This window comes from Cordyceps militaris (assembly GCF_000225605.1).
Source record: "Cordyceps militaris CM01 unplaced genomic scaffold CCM_S00003, whole genome shotgun sequence".
NCBI lineage: Eukaryota > Fungi > Ascomycota > Sordariomycetes > Hypocreales > Cordycipitaceae > Cordyceps > Cordyceps militaris.
The window spans coordinates 30,031-50,094 of NW_006271971.1; the positions used below are offsets into that span (position 1 = coordinate 30,031).

Sequence of the window (20,064 nt, forward strand, 5' to 3'; positions counted from 1 at the left end):
GGTCAGGATGGTGCCTCGCTGCCTTCCTTGGCAGACTCAGACTCCTTCAGAAGCTGAAGGGCCGGACTTTCCGGTCCTGCACCGTGAATGACCGATGAGATGCCCTTCCAGAATGACGCGTCTAGTCTCATCGCTGCAAGACGAGCCAGTGGCCAAGCTCTTGCCTGCATGCGCAGCGTATCCCTCCATTTGTCTAGCAGCGTCTTGTTCCGTACCGCCATCTCCCGTGTTGCTGACTGGGCTAGGATGAGCAGAAGCAACGTCGAAACGTAGCAAAGTTGGTAACGTGTATCTTGAGTAGTGTCAGCGCGCAAGGCATCATGTATGGTATAGAGCAAGCCGTGACTTACAGTGAGGCCAGAAGCTGGCGAAATGTTTTGCCCGTAACATGGACACCATCTCCGTCGCTATGCTGGCGCAGACGTGGCAATTCTCGTAGATGGTCGAGATTGGCTCCTGGCACTTTTCCAAAGACGATACTTGGTCATTCGATAATGGTCGCAGTAGAGCGCGGAAGATCAACATCTCAAGCGTCAAGTGCTGCAGTCGCAAAATGGCACCATTCTCAAAGTCCTGCTCGTTTAATTCCAGAACAGGTTTTGAGAGAAATGGCAATGTCTGCCTCCAGCTCTCTATGCGTGTTCGAAGTCTTTGCGCTCTGCTGAGGAGGGCCGTTAATGTGAGTGACTCGGAGTAGTTTGCCCTCACAGAACTGGAAGACGTTAGCCGGATGGTAATGAATAAGAAGAAAAAAATCGGCTTTTCTGCTTACTAGAATTCCTTCAAGACATCTGCGGCGATGACACCGAGTTCACATTGAGCCAGACAAATGGGTGTGTGCTGTGCGACCGCCTCGCGGATGTTCGGATCTTGGGGACCCTGCTCGAAATCATCCTCGGTCAGGCTGGAAACACACCAGTTGGACTCATGTATATGAGAAGGTCGGCCACAGACGAGGGCATGCCATGTATGTCCAACATAGGTCAGCCACCACAGCCGGCGACGTAGGATAACCTCCTCTCTCGGCAATTTCCAATCTTTCGGATCGATGTTTACTCCCAGGTTCTCTGCAATCGCCACAGCTGAGCATGAGAGAGCCCAGAATTTGGAAGGCTCGGCGACGACCAAGTTTTGCGGCGGCATGTGCAGCATTAAAAGACATAGCTGCAACAATGACAAGTGTGAGAAGCAGCTATCGCGCTGGAAGCTGCGATGGGCGACGTCCCAGAGGTCGTCGGTCGGTACAGCGAGGTAGCCGTTTGAGACACTGAGTTCGTCATCTAGAAAGGTGAATGGCGCTGCGAGGGCGTAGACGGCACTCCGAATGCCGACGGGAACATGTAAGATGGTGTTGGGGTCTAGCATGCGCCTGATATCCGTGAATGAGAAGACGGGATATCGAGGGTGGACAAATCTCGAGTACCTGCGCCCCTGATTAGCACCAAGAGAGTCAAATAATGTCTTGAGCCGGCTCACAGTTTGACTAGAATTCTTCCGAGCTCTGGCTCTATGATCTTGTTGAGCAGCGCCTGATCTGCAGCTTCAGTGCCCTCACCAGACAAGTACCTCTCCGTCGCCTTCAAGTCTTCTTTCCAGATCGCCTCGTCGCTCATCATGAACTGCATCGGGACGTGGGCAGTAATTGGCTGGGTGCCACTGCTAGGCATTTCACGCCTGCTCCATGTCTGAGCGTCGTTGCCAACTCGTCGGAAGTCGAGACGGAACATGTGATAGTTGTCGTAGGCGTTGTACTTGTAATGCTTTAAAAGAAACGGATCTGACTCGCACGAGAGACCGATTAAGTGGTTTGAGTATCCCTTTTTGGCTTCCAGCGAGAACTCGACTGGCCATGATGACGATTGTGAGTTGTGGTCGTGGGCCAGGACCTGCTGAGCCGTGCTTTCTCGTCGACTTAACTCATCGCCAGGCTGGAGAGGCTGGTTGATGGAGCTGTTGGCTTCCGAATGTGACCCGCTCGACGTGCTCGTCGACGGTGTGCCCTGACGAATTAAACGGGCTGTGTTGAGATTGGTCGGTGACAGTGCAGCCGGGATAAAGCCAGGATCGAGTCCAAGGTCTGCCGATGGCTCGGTGAACATCATGCCGATCCCATCACCGCCAATCCCCGATGCGCCATTACTTGCAGCGAAAATTCCTCCGCCGTTGCCACCCAGCCCATAGTAGCCCATGATACTGGACATGTCCTGGATAGCGAATGGTTGTCGCATGTCGGCTGGCAGCGCCCACAAATCACCGTCTCCCAGGTCCATACTCATGCCCTCAGTCTGGTTGGCCTCGGCAGCATTGAGTGCAGGTGGCCCATTGCCAGAAGCAGGCACCTCAAACTGATTCTCACTTGCTCGCCGTCGTCGGGGCACTTCATCCTCCTTTCCGTCGCGAGCACGATACTTGCGCCGCAAGGGCCCGAGAACAAAAGTGCACCGCCGTTCAAGCCTCCGGCAAAGCTCGCATTCGGCGCCATCGGCCTGCAGTTTGCAGTGGATCTTGCGCGTCCGGCAGAGGTCGCATGGCCGCTGCTTCTTGGAGCGGTACTTGCGTGCATTGCCCTCCAACGACCTCGCCTCGTTCATTGCTGCAGGTCGAGGGGGTGTCGCTCAGAGAAGATGAACATTGGCAACAAGATGATGAGTCTCGTCGATGTTTGGCTGAAGCTCCAAGAGTGGTGACTGGTAGTGAGTTCCCTTATCGCGGTTGGAAGTTGACAGCTCCGTGGCGCTCCAGCTATCAAATGGGGTTGCGATAGTTGAGAGGCGTAGATAAGACGTATTAGCAGTCATTCCGGTGGGTATTTCCAGCAGTCTATAGCGCTATAGCTTCTCAGGTACCTATAACGTTACAGTGGGGTCCCAAGATTTAGAACCTAGAGCAGAGTAAAATTCATAAAGATGGTAAGGAAACTATACAAATGCTGCAGTTGCTAGTTACTGAGCTAAACCTGTTTGTATACAAACTAGTTACATAATTCGTACATAAATAAGTGTACTTATACAACAAGTGCAACACGGGGACTCACAACACTTACGCGCGTGAGGGCTGTCTCTAGGCATTGCACTGGACATGGCCCCCGTTTAACATAGAACCCTGGAGCCCCTTTCCAGTCGATCTCGGAGGTCTCGTGGTTGATGGGGCACAGTTGCCCGTCTAGCAGCGCCTCGCCGACCTCAGCTGCGCCGTAGACAGCACCAGCGCCGCTATCGCCGTTTCTTGTGCAGCAGCCGTTTGCCGCCAAGGAGCGCTCCGACGGCGACTTTATAGGTGGCGCGCCGCCACGCAGGCGTCCTCCTAGTTATTCGGCAACTCGTACGACGGCCCGACCACCATTGCCTCGGCGCGCAACATTACCGCTGGCTTTCATGACAGTGCCGGTTTGGAAGTAAACGATTCCGGGGTAATTAGACGGCAGGGTAGCAACATCTTGCCTTGATTCATCTCTAACAGAACGTTTCCTACTATAGCATGTATTGCTTGGACTCTCTCCACCCGCCCTCTGTTTTGCCATTCTCTCCGAGGGCAGCATGATCCTCCAGCCTCCGACTCGTGTGCATGGGCTAAGATGGATCAGGACCAAGCCACAATTTCATCCAACTGCGGAGGCTGGCGCGGGGAAAAGGTTGCCTCCCATGCGCTTTGCGCCTGGATTAGAAGTGCGTCCTCATGCGCTCTGGCTGTGATCTGCATCCCAAATGGTCTTCCGTTGAAGTCTAGGTACCCAAGAGGTAGCGATGCGACTGGGTATCCTGAACCGAATTTGTTAGCGGGAGGGTCAAATGAAGGTTTCTACAGGACATCTGCAATGAACTTTGGCCACTCACCCGCAGTGCCAGCAATGACGAACATGGGCCCATCACCCGGTCCAAGGATGATGTCAACCTCATTCTCTTCCAACACCCTGTCAATCCCTTTCTCGCCGCAAGTGATACGAGCTTCGTCTATCAATTTGCGATATTCGTCTGGATCCATGGTGGCGTTCAAGGCTCTGATGAGGCCAGCTTGATTTGCCGCACCTAACAAAGAAATGAGTTTACCAAAGCTCATGGTGGTATCATGATGGCTTACTGGGGGGCAGTTCCTCTGCTGCATGCGCTTCATTGAACTCGATAAGTTCCTTCAGCGTACGGACTTTACAATCGTCAACACCTTGAAGATATTCCTCCAAGAGGGCCTTGAAGGTTGTGTCTGTTCGCGCATTAGCAGCGATAATACGTTCTTGGTTTGACGGGCCATACGAAAAGCATCCCAAATGTCTCTCTTGCCGTCCTGTGAGGATTCTGCGACTGAGAGAAGTTTCACGGGCTTCACGACTTTGGCAACAGACTTGAGTTTCTCACAGGCCGCGTTCCATTCTCGCAGCTTTCATCGATGTGAGCGACATTTTTCATCATCACAGCGCAGGAAACATACCATTTGATCAGTAGCATCTTTCTCGTACTTCACAATCTTTGTTGGGAATAGCCATTGTTCTGGATCCAAGTATCCAATGCGTATATCCCCCCAAGAGTTGTTCACAGCACTCTTGTAACCCCCTTCTGGCACGGATGTACGGGACGGGTCCACAAGTATGTCGAGAAGATTGGCCAGGTCTAAAACAGATTTAGTCATTGGCCCAGCAGAATCTGCCTCGAGCGTAACCGGAATAATGCCATCCTGAGGGACAATCTTGAGGGTGGGCTTGATAGTAAAGAGCGCAGCTCTATCACTAGGCATGATGAGAGAACCCATGGTTTCAGTGCCAATAGAAAAAGGAGACATTCCGGCACTAACTGCAACAGCAGAGCCAGAAGAAGACCCCCCAGGGTTCTATAAACTTTCATCAGAAATATGTTCGAGGAATTTGTCCACGTTGTACTTACGCTGTGGCCACCACTGGTATCGTTAGCATGGGAGAACCCACCGCGAACGTATGCCGACTGGGTTTGTCCTCCCACTGCGGACCATCCTGAGTCGGCAAAATCGGACCTAAAATTGTCAACGTTCTGTACTTTCGCCTGGTGTCGGCGCGATAGGTCTACCTGTACCAAGCCCACTCCTACGAAAATAGTTAGAGAAAAGTATGGCATTCGGTGGCACGTTGAGGACGGACTGATAGGTTTGCCTTGCCAAGAATAATCACTCCAGCTGCTTGAAGCTCCAGGGGGGTTAGCATTGGGTCAATAGCGCTTCAGGGAATGTCAATCTCACTCGTTCAATGATTGTAGCACTTTTCCTGGGCTTCGAACCTTTAAGTGCAAGGCTGCCGCAAGTTGTTGGCAATCCGAAGTCAGGGGATGTCGCGATGTTGTCCTGCGGATGGGGTTATTATTAGCCTTCTATCAGTGGACACTACAGCGCAGGAAATAGAACCTTGATAAGAATGGGAATCCCATGGAGCGGGCCGCGAACGTGGCCGTTAGCTCGCTCGTCATCGAGCTTAGCCGCAGCTCTATCTAGCAGGTCCTCAGGCGCGACGGCAAGCACCGCTTTCAGATAACCGTTGTATTTAGCGATATGGGCAAGATAGAGCTTGACGAGCTGCTGACTCGTGACGGACTTCTGAGTGAGCTTAGCCTGAAGCTGCGAGGCGGTAGCCGTCAATGGGTTGATGTTGAGAGCCATGCTGTGTTTAGACAGCCGAGACTGTTGACGGAGACAATTGCAATGTTTGGAGAATTTAACGAAAAAATCGTAAGAGATAACAGACAAAGAATGAAATTTTCGCTCACCCAACGGCTTCTTTCAGAGAATTCGTTGGGTGTGAAGGTGGACCTCTCTTCGCTGACGTCGGCCCGTTGTAGGTGCCTAATCGTCGCACTATTTCTCGTGTTACACCAGAAGCCTTTAACAACTCCTCAAAATAGCCTTAGAATTGTGCTCTCCAATGCACTGGCCGACTGGATGGTTGGCCGGTAAAAACGGGGTGTGAGATAGGTGGGTGTGTTCATGTAGAAAAAAAAGCCAGCTGCCTGAGACTACTAAGTGATGCAAGATGTACGTTGCGTCGTACAGGGTATTATTGCGACACAATACCATCACCAACAGAAGTCAACATGTAAAGGAACAAAGCTCGCTTAATTACTGTGAAAAACAAGCCGGTCAAATAATATCCTCAATTACTACTGGCACGGAATGTCTCCCCCAGTTCGAAGGGTGCATGTACCTACAGATCATATAGTACCTACCATTCCTCCATGACCTGCGGGGTGGCAGCGGCATTTGAGCCCACGCAATTGCGACACCCCGCAGCAGAAGAGCTGGATCCTTTGCTGATGATCGAATTTCCGTATTGGGCACAGTAGCCGACCATTCGCGACGCTAACTCGCGTAGCTTTGGTGGTGATTGAACCACTATTCCCCGCGGGGTAAGCAGGGCTGAGCGTTAATAAGTGCGGCGAGCATAATCGCCCCAAGTATACACAATACGCGATAACGCATGAAGAAATATAGATAGCATCACTGAGATAGTCCACGACAGGTCGAAAGCTAGTAATTACAATCAGATGATGAATGGCGCTCCGTCTCCCGAGTGAAACCAGCTGCCAGGGTCTGCCCAGGCTGCACTGGTCGCTCTCGCAGGTCCCACGGAGTTCCTCAGGAAGTCTTCAGCACGTTCCATGTTTTTGTTCAAGCTCGCCATGGACTGGAATCGACATAGGATCCAGTCCCTCGTCGCTTGGTCTTGTGTTTCCAAAAACACGACCAGCAATGGCCAGGCAACGCGCACCATGGCGTCGCTGCCTTGATGCCGGTACGCCTGCCGCGCGAGAGTCATGATGGAATTGACGTGCGCTTGGGGTTCCGCATAGATAGATGTTCCTGGAAGGTTTGCAGCGAGCCTTGCAAAGACGACAACGACGGCGTGGTAGTGCGGCACGATGCCTCGCAGGTTGGCCACTAACCGCTGCGCATGGTCTGTAGACGGCAGCAGCCCGCTGGCAACCTCTAGCAGCTCGCGATACCGCGTTGCAATAAATTGTATCACCTCTTTGGCAGACTTGGTGCAAAGTTTGGACTCTTGCACATTCCCGCCTTTTAGAGAACGGGCAAGGGCAGCAAGAGAGTACCTCGCCCGAGAGCAAGCCACCATCAGTTCAAAAACACTTCTGTTTTCAATATCGTCGACCAGTTCCGCCTGGGGATACGCGTCCGCCCACATGACACGAAATAGGGAGTTGGAAAACGTGTGCAAGTGTTCGACGCCTCCCGGGTCATCGCGCCCCAAGACTTCAGTTAATGCAGCGTTGAACGACCCGCCGATGCCGTACGTTGCCGAAGTCGCGTCGCAGAGCGATATCCAAATCAGAATACGTGCCGAGTACAGGGAAAGTCCCCGCTCCAATCCATGCCGATCGATGGCTAGTGGTGTCGCCAGCAAGACGGCCTCAACGTCTCTTTTAATGTGCTTTCCACGATGCCGAAGCACGGTGGCCGCGCCGTCGAGATGATGCGCGAGCCCGGCAAAGCTATCACCGCCAAAGTTCTGCTCGTACACCATCATGATGTAGAGGACCGTGAAACAAACATCGAAATTAAAGGCCTCCTGGCTCGTCGAGCCCTTTTCCAGCTCCTCCTTGAGGCGCCCCAGCGCTGACGAGTAGTGGACCAGATGACGCCAATTTTGCTGGTGGTTAGGGTAGGCAAGTTGGTCGCGGGGCTGAATCGCCCGACAGGCCAGCGCCAAGACGGCGTGCATGGCCAGCGGCTCAAACTGGGCAATGTTGAAGATGATGGAGTAGACGGAAAAGTCGGGATTCTTGGTGTGGTGGCGCCGCGCAAATGTGGTGCGAAAGTACCGTATGGCTTCGTGATCCGTTGTCGTGAGGCTGAGCGAACATGTGCTGGTGCTGAACGCCGGTAGTTGAATCGTCATTTCCCCCCAATTCGCTCGCCCGGGCTTACCCACGGCACTCACGTAGACTTCATCTTGGTTGCTGTAGTCGCAGAAGCGGCGGAGCCGGCCACATCGCTGGCACTGCGGCCGCACCTCGTCGCATTTGACTTTCTTGAGGCGACATGTCCGGCAGCCCGACCGGGACCGACGATATATGCGTTGGTCGCACGCAGACTGCATGCCTATCATGGTGAGCTCCCCACCTACTGTCGGCAGGACGAGCTGCTAGCGCAAATGGGCATCGGCAAGCTGGCTGGAACAAGTAAGAGACTGTGCGATAGAGGGGAAACAGAACGATGGGTTGGAAAGTGCGCGCCCAAGCCATATATAGTTGGTTTGAATCGACTCAGCCGCTAAAACGATTGGAGAGGGGAGATTCCACAGCAGCCAGCCTCTGGTGGCGCGGTGGGGGGTACAGATGTAGAGAATGAACTCAGCCGACGCCGCTCTTAGAATTTCGACGGAATTTCATGTATATAAATCTCAATAGCAGTTCTGGAAAGACTTCTCCGTAGATCATTCTTCTTCTTTCCTCTTCTATCTTCAGTGTTGTAACAATGTCAAGTTCATCAACCAATAACAGCAAGGCCCTTGCCATTGTGCAAGCACACCTCAAGCAAGCAGACGCCGCCCTCTACCAGGCGAATCAGTCACTTCACGCAAACCCCGAGGTAGCCTACAAAGAACACAATGCCCACGATAACCTGTGCGACCTTCTTGAATCCCAGGGCTTCTCCGTCACGCGCAAGGCCTATGGCCTAGACACCAGCTTCGAGGCCAGCTCCGGCGCTGGCGGCCGCGAGGTTGTCATTTGCGCCGAATACGACGCCTTGCCTGAAATTGGCCACGCCTGCGGCCACAATCTTATCGCTACCGCCTCCCTAGCCGCATTTTTCGGAGCTTCCAAAGTTTTGTCTGAATTAAAGGTGCCAGGCCGCGTGCGGGTACTCGGCACGCCGGCGGAGGAGGGCGGCGGAGGCAAGATTGCGCTACTCCGGGCCGGCGCCTTTAGCGGTGCTTCAGCGTCCATTATGGCGCACCCAGTGGCCCCTGGCAACCTGTCCAACGACGCCGCCGTCTCCGGCTCCGCCGCGCTGAATCTCGTCGCCAGCATCAAATTCCGCGTCGCGTTTCGCGGCAAGTCGGCCCATGCCGCCGGCGAGCCGTGGAACGGACTCAACGCCTTGGACGCGGCCGTCGCGGCGTACAACAACGTGAGCCTGCTGCGCCAGCAGATGCGCTCCGATGAGAGGGTGCACGCCGTGATCGAAGACGGAGGCACCGTGCCCAATGTCATCCCGGATTACACGCGCATGAACTGGTACATACGCAGCCCGACGATTGAGCGGGGACAGGAACTGCACGAGCGCGTGCAGGCTTGCATCGAGGCGGGCGCCAGTGCTGCCGGCTGCAGTTTCGAATACATCAGGTACATACACCAGTCTTTATAGAGTCATGATGATGCTAATCCGGAGCTAGGGCCGATGACTACAAAAACGTCATTGGTAACGGCGCGATTTGCAAAACGTATGCCAAGATGATGGCGCTTGTCGGCCACAAGGTGCTCGCGGAGCAGGAAAAGCCGCTCGTGGCATCGACGGACATGGGCAACGTGAGCCACCAAGTGCCGAGCATGCACGGCGCCTTTACCATCCCGGCGGCGCCTGGCGCAGCGATGCACAGCAAATTGTTTGCGGCCGCGGCTGGTGAGCGGGCCGGGCACGAAGCCGCCATTGACTGCGGTACGGGAATGGCGCTGCTGGCTGTTAATATTCTCTCTGATGATGAACTGGCTGAGGAAATGCAGCGGGAATTTATCAACAGATATGACTAGATATGGTGCGGGTCGGATGTACGCATCTGCTAACTCGGGGGCCTTGAGAAACGTAGCCAGATTCATGTATAGCGAACGAAGAAGTGTTTATATTGCAGGAACCCTGTTACTTCTTGACCAAGTCAAAGCCACTCTCCATGTCATCCAGTACCTTACGGATCTCCACTGCGTAGAGGTCGGTGCCACCGGCGTACACAACAGGCTCGTACACCTTGCCGGGGATGCTGCCTCCCATATACGTCGACTTGGTCGTAGGCAAAAGCGACCGATCGCAAGCGTCCATAACAAACTGCTTCCACTTGTCGGCGGCCTCGGGCTTGGCATTGATGTATTTGACACCAGCCGCTTCCATCTTGACAATAGCGTCGGCAATCCACCGACCTTGCAGTTCTGCAGCGGTAGGACCATTGCATAAAAGAGTGGGAGCTTGCGCGCCGTAGACGTAGAACATGTTCGGATATCCGCTGACGGTCAGGCCGAGATAGGACTTGGCGCCCGACGCCCACTCCTTTTCCAACTCGGCTCCCTCGATGCTCTTCAGACCAAGTTGTGTCAATGCGCCCGTGACAATATCCTAGAGTAAGTATGCTTGTCAGTATGTGACTGTTTGAGGGCAACAAATGGGATGAGGTGCGCTTTTGACGTCCAAACTAAGACAGGGTTGAAGGAAAGGGACTTACAAATCCTGTTGCAAGTGCAATCACGTCGAACTCGTGGTGGCTTCCATCTTCGAGCATGATGCCGCTCTCGGTAAATTCCTCGATGGAATTGTTCTTGATGTTAATCAGATGAACCGACTCCCTATTGAACTGTTCGTAGTAGTCATTCTCAAGACACGGGCGCTTGATGCCGAAATAGTGAGGCATGTCAACTGGTGCGAGAAGATCTCTCGTCGCAGGATCCGAGACCCTCTCTCGGGTCTTCTTGGCCCAGAAGTTGTACGCCTCCTTGTTTGCTTTGGCATCAAAAAGCATGTCTTTGTAGGTGCCGACCCAGAATCGGAAACCTCCTAGTGTCCAGATCTTATTGAAGAAGGCCTCGCGCTTGTCCGGCGCATCATCCAGCGTCTTGCGCTGGTACCAGTCGTAAAAGAAGCCGGCAAAGGATTTCTCGCGCATCTGGAACAGGTCGCCGTAGAAGTTCTTGCTGCTTTCTTGCTCAGCGACGGTCAAATCCCGCTTGCGCATGGGCAGAGCCAGGTTTGGCGTGCGCTGGAAGACGTCGAGACGGCCGGCCTGGGGGCCCCATGCTTGCACCATTTGAACGCCCGACGCGCCGGTACCGACAATGGCGCAGCGCTTTCCCGCGACATCGATGGTTTTATCTTGGGGCCAAAAGGAAGAGTGGTGGATAATGCCCTTGAACTTGTCAAGGCCGGGCCATTGAGGGATGTACCTTTTGGAGGCCTAAAAAGTCACAAAGTTAGCGACACCTTTGTCTAGAGCAATGAGAATTGAACTCACAAACCCAGTACCTAGAATCAAGTACTTGGCCACCGCCGTACGACCGTCCGCCGTCTGGACTGACCACTTTCCCTGCTCCGTGCTGAATTGGGCCCCGACAACCACGGTGTTGAAAGAACAGTCCTTTTTGATACCGACCACTTTGTCCACATGATCAAAGTAGCGGCGCAACTCTTGAAAATCGGGATAGTTTGTTGTCCAGTTCCAGGTACTGTACACCTCGGGCCAAGAATACTCGTACGAGGGCACCTCGGAATCGACACCAGCACCCGGATAGCAGTTCCAGCGCCAAGTTCCACCAAGGTCATTGCCTGCCTCGAAAATGACAGTTTTCAGACCGGCATCACGCAGGGTCTTGAGCATGAATACACCGGCTAGTGGACATAGGTTAGCAGAGTACATGCGTCGGGAATAGTCACGTACCAAAGCCGGCGCCGACGACCAGCGCGTCGACCTCAAGATCCTTCGCGTATGGGCCAGTGCTTTCCGAGGCGGCGACTGAGTAGTCTGTGAGATTCGTGTTGAATCTTTTAGGAAGAGAATCAGCCATGTTGAATCAATAGGTGCGTAGGCAAATAATGAACTGGGGTTGAAGTAGAAGAGTTTGAGTGTCGCTGCTGACTTCAGTAAGCAGCAGTGGTGGGATAATGGCTTCAGCCGACTACGCAATGTGGACTCGTGAAACTACCAGAACTTATAACACAGATTGATAGAGCGGGGTAAAGTACATATCGTATCTGCCATGAAGTCAGCGGTCATTCCTCAGAGACAGCCCGCGTCCGATATGTGGCCGCTGCTATTGCATAGATGCGCTGCTACCCGAAGCCATGAGATGGACATGCTGTGCATACCACCACAACGGATGTCTTCCGCTCTGTAGTATGCCGGCATTTATAAGTGACCAGCTAGGTATGTTTTGCCATGGTACATTCCTGCGTGATATTCCAGGCCTGTAGATTGTCGTATTACTTTGAGGAGCTTTGCTTCTACCGTCTGTCGAGTCAATGAGCTCGACGGTCGTCTTGTCAGCCTGCAGGAGAAGCGACGAGGTAGTGTGACAGCCACCCCGCCGGCACCCGACTATGCATCAAATATTGTCTATATTATGCACACTTACATCAGGACTGCAGCCATTTTGGGGTGGAAAAAGCCAGCGTCTCACATTGGTGTCTCGGAATACGGGTGTTGATAAACGTGCCACTGCGGTACCGCAAAACAGTGTCTGTAATCGCAGTGTCTCTCAACCAATTTCGCAAAGCTATATCATTATACCTATACAGTTATTTTTTCATCATTGTACCCATACAGTTCTTTTTTCCAACAATGTACCCTCAAGAAGTTCCCAATCGTTGTCGCCATTTGGCTCCCCATATATACACGATCGGAATAAACAGGGTAAATGCGCCAACTATGGCAGCGTAGATGATAAACGTCTTGAGATAACCAAAGTCGGCAATCCATTCAGACACGCGGAATGAAAGGGCGAATGCAATAAGACAGCGGAATGAAGCAATATTTACCAGCGACGGGCCAGCAAGCTGTGGATTTGACTCGAGCACATAAACAATGCCAATAGTATTCGTCGCGAGGAATGCGAAGACGATAAAGGCAAGGCCTAGTAGGAAAATCATCCAGTGATACTTTTCTGGGTTGTCGCCGGAGATTCCAAACAAAAGACAGCCAACGAGGCCAGTCAAGCAGGGGAATATGAGGTTCAACAGCTGGACCTCTGGCGTGCGTTTGCCTTTTCTGCCAGCGATCCAATTGGCAACCAGGTCAGCACCCCAGCCTGACAGTATAAAAGAAGCACAAGCCGCTATGATGACCGGAAACAGGCAGAAGCCGAGGTGGTAAAACGGCCACGCCCACGGCTCCGCGAGCAGTTGGGGGGCTGCGGTGTACCCTGCCGCCACGCCTATTGCGATAATGGCGGAGTTGAGCATGGTGATGAAGAACAGGTGAGGGTGGAAGAATGTGCGTATAGAATCCCATATGGCTTGGAAACCACTCCCCCAGTCTGGCTTGCCTCTTATCAATCGCATGTCATCAGCCCACCGCCGCGGGGGGTAATTGATGAAGTCGAGTTCTGGCCGGGACTGGCCCGGTTGCAGAGGAACCGCCGGTCGCCCTTGTTGTTCATCCTCGGAGCGAGGAAATTTCGTTTCCGGGAGAAAGATGAAGATGGCAACCCAAAGCACAAACCCAGCAATCGCCGTCGCAAAGTACAGAACCCGCCAGCTTGCATACCCAATGACGTATGGCGATGCGATACCAAGAATTGCAATAATAAGCCCCTGCGTGGCAAAGACGACACTAATGGCCGCGTTGCGCTGGTGTTGAAAGACCATGTCCTGAAGGATGAACGGGATCAAACTCTCCACGGTGCCAGCGCCGAGAGCTTGAATGGTACGGCACGCGAGATGCACGCCAAACGAGTTGCTGAAGCCGGAGCCGACACAGCCGGCAATGGCGATGGCCCCGGTGGTGAGGAGGATGGTGCGGCGGCCGACGGCAACAGCGAGCGGGACGAGGAAAAAGTTGGCAATGCCGATGACGAGGATGGGCGCGGAGCCGAGCAGGTAAATGTGCCAGATAGGCGGTCCGGGGAACTCGTTGAGAATGGTCAGGCTGTTGACGCCGGTGGGCAAGTGCACTTTGGTGAGAAGTTTGGGGTCGAGGCCGGCGTAGAGGAAGACGAATACAGGCAGCATGGCACCTAGGATGAGCTCGGCCGCCGCTGCCATGGCGCCGAAGCAGCAGATGGCAGCAATGGCAGTGAGTTTTCGCCAGTCGGGGAGGTTGAGAGGATCTGGGGGGTGTGAGTGAGCAGTGTTGACTTGGGGTTCTCTGGGCGGCGGAGATTGCGCGTACCTCGGGGATCAGTCGTGGGCATGGGAACAAGAATGACCTGGTCACTCTTGAAGAGAGATTCCACGAGGACCTGGTACTTCTCGATGGCGGCGGGCCATCTCTTACCAGACGCTTTCTTCTCGGTGAGGTCAGACGGCTGGTTGCTCGACACTGCAACAGCATGGTCTGATGATTCTTCTATGGAACCCATTTTGATCAATTCTACAATATCTGTCGATATTGGAGTGTCTGATGATGGCAGAGACCACCAGTCCGCAACAAAGGAGCAACTTATATAGATATGTTTATCACTTGCTGGTTCAGGGAAGCACGCGCTAGCGGGGCTAGCGGACGATCAGGGTCAAGACAAAAGGATAATGCGACCGCTCGGGCGCATCTCCGGTCTATAAACTAAGCCTATAATAAGTGTCATTGGATCGCACAGTCGAAGTTTCAACTGGACAAGATCATTGGTGCTGCCTCGGCAGCCACATACCGCTTTGCGAGAGCTTCACGATGGTACACCTCGGAGACATATGTACTAGGAACTGGTTCGCTTCTGATTCAATTCGGGAGCAAGGATATTATTTACCCCTGCTATGCCTGCAGGAGAACCAAGAAAAAAAACGTGGATGCCCCAGAGCTCGGCAAGGAAAGAGGGGAAATGGCTTCGTGCATTCGTGATCGTTCGGCATTGTGTAGCTCTTAAGAGAGAAAGTGGATGCCCTGTCGGGGAGCAAGATTCATCATTGGTGTTCGCAGCTATGCGAGGTAAAAATAGTCGGTTCCGATCCATTGAGCGTCTGTCACAAGACAGCCACATGATCGCGCAGCTAGCACAGCTTCCCCAGAGTCTCACAATCTCGACTTGTGGGACTTATCTATCCAAACCTTCTCAACAGCCACCCCGTAGTTGTGCACGTCGACAATTAGCTTCGGTAGATGTCCAGGCTCGTATTGACTGGCTGGGGCAGACTCATCCCAGTGGTGCGTCGCGTGATCAATGAGAACAAGTGGATGCTCCGTGTCGACGTGCGGCCGCTGCTTTCGCCAACTCTGTGCGCGGATCCGGCCTGCCGGCGACGATGGCTAGGCACGGCAAGGAAAAGTGGACGCCGCCGAGGCGGTTGATGGACTCGACGTTGGGCGGATCGGAGATGCCAAGGATCTGCTGTCAGTCGCCGGCGGGGAACTCAATTGTGATGGCGCGGGACAAGAGACCGAGAATCTGTTTTGGGACGCGAGATCCTGACAGGTAAAATCCCCGTCAATTCTCCACACGTAAGCCGGGCATCTGCTGTTCCGCGCAGGAATCATGTTGCCTTAATAGGTACATATTGAATAAATTCAACTGTTCCCGTCCGTCACCGAGCTGGCTTAAGGACAAACTCGTCTCTGTTTCAGCCCATCTCCGGAAGCGCGCTGCTCAAGATAGACGTAGTTGAGCAGTGTCGTCGCGCTGTCGGCATCATACCCCGCGTCCTGCACGAGCTGCTCCGCCGTGCCCCGGCTGCTTTCCAGACACCCAAGCGCCTGCGAGACGAGTGTCGCGCAGTACGTGGCCAGGCTCGTGTCGCTCTCTCTGTGTACCCAGCTTTCGTCCAGCGCAGAATATGGATGCGCAATGCTAGACGCAAACGACGCGTCAAGTCAGACAATGTCGGGCCGCTGTCGTCGAGGGCAAAAAGGCGCGTCGCTTCAGTATACTCATAGACGGCCCTGGACACGCCGGACAACATGGCGCCCCAGTAGGCGTCGGGGTAGGTCTTGCGGGTGTTTCGTGGTGAGAACTCGATCATTCTCGCGCGACAGATCCAAGGGGATTTGCGCCATAGTAGCGATGCTCCAGGTCAAGAACGTTGGCCTTGCCCCAGGTGGGTTTCCCGTAGTTGGTCGTCACCTCCCCGCCAGCGGTACGACGTTCCCAGAAAGTAGCGCGGGGAAGAAGGCATCCCAGTGGTTCAAGTTGTGCTCCTAGATCATGGCAGGCTATAAATTGGCGGGGCTCCGTGGGGCTGTGATGGATGTTGGGCTTGATCGCGGACCCGGACTGGACGGCCAAGACGAGGCCGTTTCAGCTATATATTATTAGATGACATGTTGGTGCACCGCGTTATGTTGTCGTGAATTGAGAACCCCGAATTGTCAGTTGAAATGCAGCCAGAAGTCTCAAACCAGCCCCAGATACTAGTATTGCGACACCAAAAAATCAAACAGGACAACCAAGGGGGTGTAGGAATAATCCTTGCATCAGAGAAGCAAACTCCGTCGCCCTACACAATTCTGCGGAGTTGAGAAGCTTCGGTCGCCGGGTCCACAGGCAGGAGTGCGGCGGACGGCGCGAAACGCCGGGCCGGCTGGCGCGCCATCTACAAATACGCTTCATCGTAATGCCGGCTGACAGTCATCCGGCTGACAGTCATCCGGCTGGTTACATTAACTACCAGTTAGAGCAGATATGCTCCGCAAATTTACAAATTTAAACAGAGGCTTGAAAGCTAGATTTAAGGACTCTTCTAGTTATCCTGCATAGGAAGAGTGTAGAAGAGGCTTCGGAGCCGGGCTTTGTTAATAAGTGGGCTGAACCTCGGCAAGTCGTAGATCACCGACCGTATTCTCCGTTGTACTACATTGGACGGTGGAAAAATATGGACGCAACGTGCTTGGATTATAAATCCAGCAAGAGAACGCTTGGATTATAAATCCAGCGATAGAACTCTTGGCGGTCTCGAGTTTTTCAACGACTGCCAAGTACTGTTAGCTAAGTAGTGACTTCGAAACCCAAAGTATAAATAGCTCAACCCCATTACTACATCATTGACGACTTGAATGTGATTGTGTCATTCTCTAAATAGTTGCCCCTCTTCACACCACATTTCTCCTTCTTCATCCACAAGCAGCCATGGCACCCAACAAGACGCTCATCTTCAAGCAAATCCCCAAGGGCCTCCCGGTGCCCGGCCAGGACCTCGTCGTCGAGAACCGCGACATTGACCTCGAGACCCCTCCCAAAGGCGGTCTCGTGCTGGAAGTGCTCGAGGCCTCTTACGACCCGTACCTGCGCGGGCGCATGCGCGACGCCGGCACCAAGTCCTACTCGGCCGCCTTTGCCCTCAACGACCCCATCACCAACGCGACCATATCTCGCGTGCTCAAGAGCGACAGCCCCGGCTTCCAGCCCGGCGACCTTGTGCGCGCGCACACGCCGCTCGCCGAGTACGCCCGCGTCGAGGACCCCGCCAAGGCGCTGGCGTACAAGATCACGAACCCGCACAACGTCGACCTGTCGTACTTTCTCGGGCCCCTGGGCATGTCCGGCCTCACCGCGTGGTCCAGCCTGTACAAGATTGGCAAGCCCAAGCGAGGCGAGACCATTTTTGTGAGCTCGGCCGCCGGCTCGGTCGGCCAGATTGTCGGCCAGATTGCCAAGCACGAAGGGCTGACTGTCATTGGCTCCGTCGGGTCCGACGACAAGCTCGAGTTCATCACAAAGGAGCTCGGCTTTGACGCGGGCTTCAACTACAAAAAGGAGAAGCCCGCGGACGCGCTGCCGCGGCTGGCGCCCGAGGGCCTTGATATCTACTATGAGAACGTTGGTGGTGAGCATCTCGCGGCCGCGCTCGACAACATGAAAATCGGCGGCAGAATTCCCGTCTGCGGCATGGTACGTATCTTGACAGGCCTTTTCAGAACTAGTGTGGTGAAGCTGACATTTTCATAGATTAGCGGCTACAACCAGGACGCGGGTGAGCGTGCTAGCCTCAACAACCTCTTCCAGCTGGTCGCCAAGCAGATTCTCATGCAGGGCTTCCTTGTGTACGCGCCCGGATTCGGCCCGGATTACTTCCAGGAGCATATGGAGAAGCTGAGTGCCTGGTTGGCCGATGGCACGTTCAAGTCGAAACTGCACTTTACCGACGGAATTGACAAGGCCGCTGAGGGTTTCGTCGACATGCTCGAGGGCAAGAACTTTGGCAAGGCCATTCTACGGATCAAGTCTTTGAATTAGATAGGTGTAGCGAATGGACCATTTTTATGATGCAATAAATGCTCACCAATGGCGAAGCTGCAAAAAATTGTCGATATATGTACAGTTGCGAGTCTATTCCGAGGTATCTCATATAAGTCCCACTTGCCAACGCCGCCCTACGATTCTTCTATATTCTATTCCGCCCTGAATATACAATTGTCCACAAATGCATCGCTCCCCTAACTTGGTCATTACAGTTCATCGTGCCCCGGCCGCCCGCTGTCCTTATACAGATCGACACCCTGCTTCTTATGCCACTTTTCCCACAGCGCCCAAAAGTCTTTTTCCATGGCCTGGTCCATCTGGTCGGGCAATACCACTTCGTACGTAATGTAGAGGTTCCCAAACTCGTGCTTGTGGTAGACGGAGTCGCCATCTTCGTGCCACTTGGGCATGCCCTCGCCCGTGACCGTCTCGACATGGCCGCTTTGCACCACCTGCCCCCGCTCGCGACCCAGTCGGACAACGTGCTTGTCGAGGTGCGTCAGGTTGCGCGTCCAGCCACCCATCCAGGCCTCGCGTAAGCTGAGGACTTCAGTCCAGTGTAAATCGTCCCCTTTGCGACGGAAGAAGACACCGTCGACGTGGTCGGGGTTGTCCTCCGGCGAGGGGCTCTTCTCGGCCAATGTGACGAGCAAGTCGCCCGCAACCCAATCAGGGCTCTCGTCAGCTTCGTTTTCGTAGGTAACGCGAGAGTCGCGCTTGGCGCCGCGGTCAACCTTGAGCGTCACTGTGGTCGGTTTCTTTTCGACGCGCATGCCCTGGCACGTTGGGCATACGTGGCGTATCGTCTTGCCCCGTCCGCCGCAGGCGTCACAGCGCATCTGCATCTGCTGGAACATGCCGGGGGCAAGCTGCTTCTTGACGATGCGCACACCGTGGCCGTTGCAGGTCGCACAGTGGTCGACTTGCTTGTCTTTGCTTCCGGTACCCTCGCAGGTCTCGCATATGTGTTGCTTGTTCCACTGGAACTCGCTCGTCGCACCGTTGTAGAAATCGCGGAGGGAGATTTCGACCTTGACTTCGATGTTGTGTCCGCGAGGCTCGCCAGGGGAAGCGCCAAAATGGCCATGGCCGCCAAAGAAACGGCTGAAGAGATCAAAGGGATCGCCGCCACTGCCACCTCCGTTGCGCTTATTCTGGACACCCTCGTGGCCGTGTCGATCGTAGATTTGGCGGGTTTCGGCGTCGCTCAGGACTTCATAGGCTTCGGATACGGAAACAAACTTATCTTTCGCGGTATCATCACCACTAGACGCTGGTTAATGTTTATCTCGAGTACTTGCTAGGGGATGATGGGCGTACGGGTTCTTGTCTGGGTGAAACTTTTTGGACAATTGACGGTAGGCCGTCTTTAATTGTTTCTCGCTGGCAGATCTATCGACGCCAAGAATCTAACACAATGTTAGCCAGATAGATGATGCGTCTCAGCGACCAGGCGACATACCTTGTAGTAATCTTCTGCGCAGAGTGCAAGCTGCGACAGGAACAGCACCAGCACCAGCGTGACGATCTTGGCTAACATGGCTACCACAGCGCCGGATACGGAACAGATGGCTGGATAAAAGACGACGCTGCGGTCTTTATGGAATTAGAAACCTGGAGCGTGTAGAAAGGAGTGGCTGCACTGCATCTAGTCGGATTGCGGAGAGAGTGGGTGAGTAAGGAGACGAAGGCGTGTCGCTGTCAAGAACAAGCGACAAGCGGCAACAAAATAGTGAGAGCTTGTAATCGACCAGCGTGTTAACAATTTTTAGTGGGGGCAGCCAAAGGTGGTGGTGGCGGACTAACGTTAGGAAAGCTTCAGTCGAACACATCTGGTGTAAAGAAAGTAAGCCTTTGGGCGGCAAACTACATATTCTGTTTTGCGTTTAAAATGGCTGGCAACTACTCTACATTTATTGAGGAGTCAATAGCAGCAGAAAGTCTTGGTACTATTCCAAGTTTTACCACTTTCTTTGTGTACTTGCCGCCCTCATTACCAAGCGAGTCTATCCTCACG

General features: G+C 53.8%; 8 protein-coding genes across 8 annotated transcripts; 2 read left to right on the forward strand and 6 right to left on the reverse strand.

The window, feature by feature from the left end:
- Window positions 1–2: 2 nt before the first annotated feature.
- Window positions 3–2,591, reverse strand: CCM_03628 (fungal specific transcription factor domain protein; the record flags this gene model as incomplete). The annotated part of the gene is made up of 4 exons (XM_006668779.1): window positions 3–292; window positions 351–712; window positions 773–1,423; window positions 1,477–2,591. The coding sequence occupies 4 exons, from the start codon at window positions 2,589–2,591 to the stop codon at window positions 3–5; spliced, it is 2,418 nt and encodes an 805-aa protein (XP_006668842.1).
- Window positions 2,592–3,579: 988 nt separating this feature from the next.
- Window positions 3,580–5,613, reverse strand: CCM_03629 (amidase family protein; the record flags this gene model as incomplete). The annotated part of the gene is made up of 8 exons (XM_006668780.1): window positions 3,580–3,758; window positions 3,834–4,025; window positions 4,078–4,197; window positions 4,248–4,371; window positions 4,423–4,818; window positions 4,872–4,957; window positions 5,238–5,301; window positions 5,362–5,613. 8 exons carry the CDS (start codon window positions 5,611–5,613, stop codon window positions 3,580–3,582), a joined length of 1,413 nt encoding a protein of 470 aa, XP_006668843.1.
- Window positions 5,614–6,490: 877 nt separating this feature from the next.
- CCM_03630 (C6 zinc finger domain protein) lies at window positions 6,491–8,074 on the reverse strand (the record flags this gene model as incomplete). The annotated part of the gene is made up of 1 exon (XM_006668781.1): window positions 6,491–8,074. One exon carries the CDS (start codon window positions 8,072–8,074, stop codon window positions 6,491–6,493), a length of 1,584 nt encoding a protein of 527 aa, XP_006668844.1.
- Window positions 8,075–8,442: 368 nt separating this feature from the next.
- On the forward strand, window positions 8,443–9,719 carry CCM_03631 (amidohydrolase, putative; the record flags this gene model as incomplete). Its single annotated transcript, XM_006668782.1, has 2 exons — window positions 8,443–9,314; window positions 9,365–9,719. The coding sequence occupies 2 exons, from the start codon at window positions 8,443–8,445 to the stop codon at window positions 9,717–9,719; spliced, it is 1,227 nt and encodes a 408-aa protein (XP_006668845.1).
- A 106-nt stretch (window positions 9,720–9,825) lies between these two features.
- CCM_03632 (steroid monooxygenase (CpmA), putative) lies at window positions 9,826–11,732 on the reverse strand (the record flags this gene model as incomplete). Its single annotated transcript, XM_006668783.1, has 4 exons — window positions 9,826–10,293; window positions 10,400–11,125; window positions 11,183–11,556; window positions 11,606–11,732. 4 exons carry the CDS (start codon window positions 11,730–11,732, stop codon window positions 9,826–9,828), a joined length of 1,695 nt encoding a protein of 564 aa, XP_006668846.1.
- A 781-nt stretch (window positions 11,733–12,513) lies between these two features.
- On the reverse strand, window positions 12,514–14,243 carry CCM_03633 (MFS transporter, putative; the record flags this gene model as incomplete). Its single annotated transcript, XM_006668784.1, has 2 exons — window positions 12,514–13,991; window positions 14,054–14,243. 2 exons carry the CDS (start codon window positions 14,241–14,243, stop codon window positions 12,514–12,516), a joined length of 1,668 nt encoding a protein of 555 aa, XP_006668847.1.
- Window positions 14,244–16,934: 2,691 nt separating this feature from the next.
- On the forward strand, window positions 16,935–18,041 carry CCM_03634 (NADP-dependent leukotriene B4 12-hydroxydehydrogenase; the record flags this gene model as incomplete). The annotated part of the gene is made up of 2 exons (XM_006668785.1): window positions 16,935–17,696; window positions 17,754–18,041. 2 exons carry the CDS (start codon window positions 16,935–16,937, stop codon window positions 18,039–18,041), a joined length of 1,050 nt encoding a protein of 349 aa, XP_006668848.1.
- A 212-nt stretch (window positions 18,042–18,253) lies between these two features.
- On the reverse strand, window positions 18,254–19,587 carry CCM_03635 (DnaJ domain-containing protein; the record flags this gene model as incomplete). Its single annotated transcript, XM_006668786.1, has 3 exons — window positions 18,254–19,320; window positions 19,345–19,456; window positions 19,510–19,587. 3 exons carry the CDS (start codon window positions 19,585–19,587, stop codon window positions 18,254–18,256), a joined length of 1,257 nt encoding a protein of 418 aa, XP_006668849.1.
- Between the last annotated feature and the right edge of the window lie 477 nt (window positions 19,588–20,064).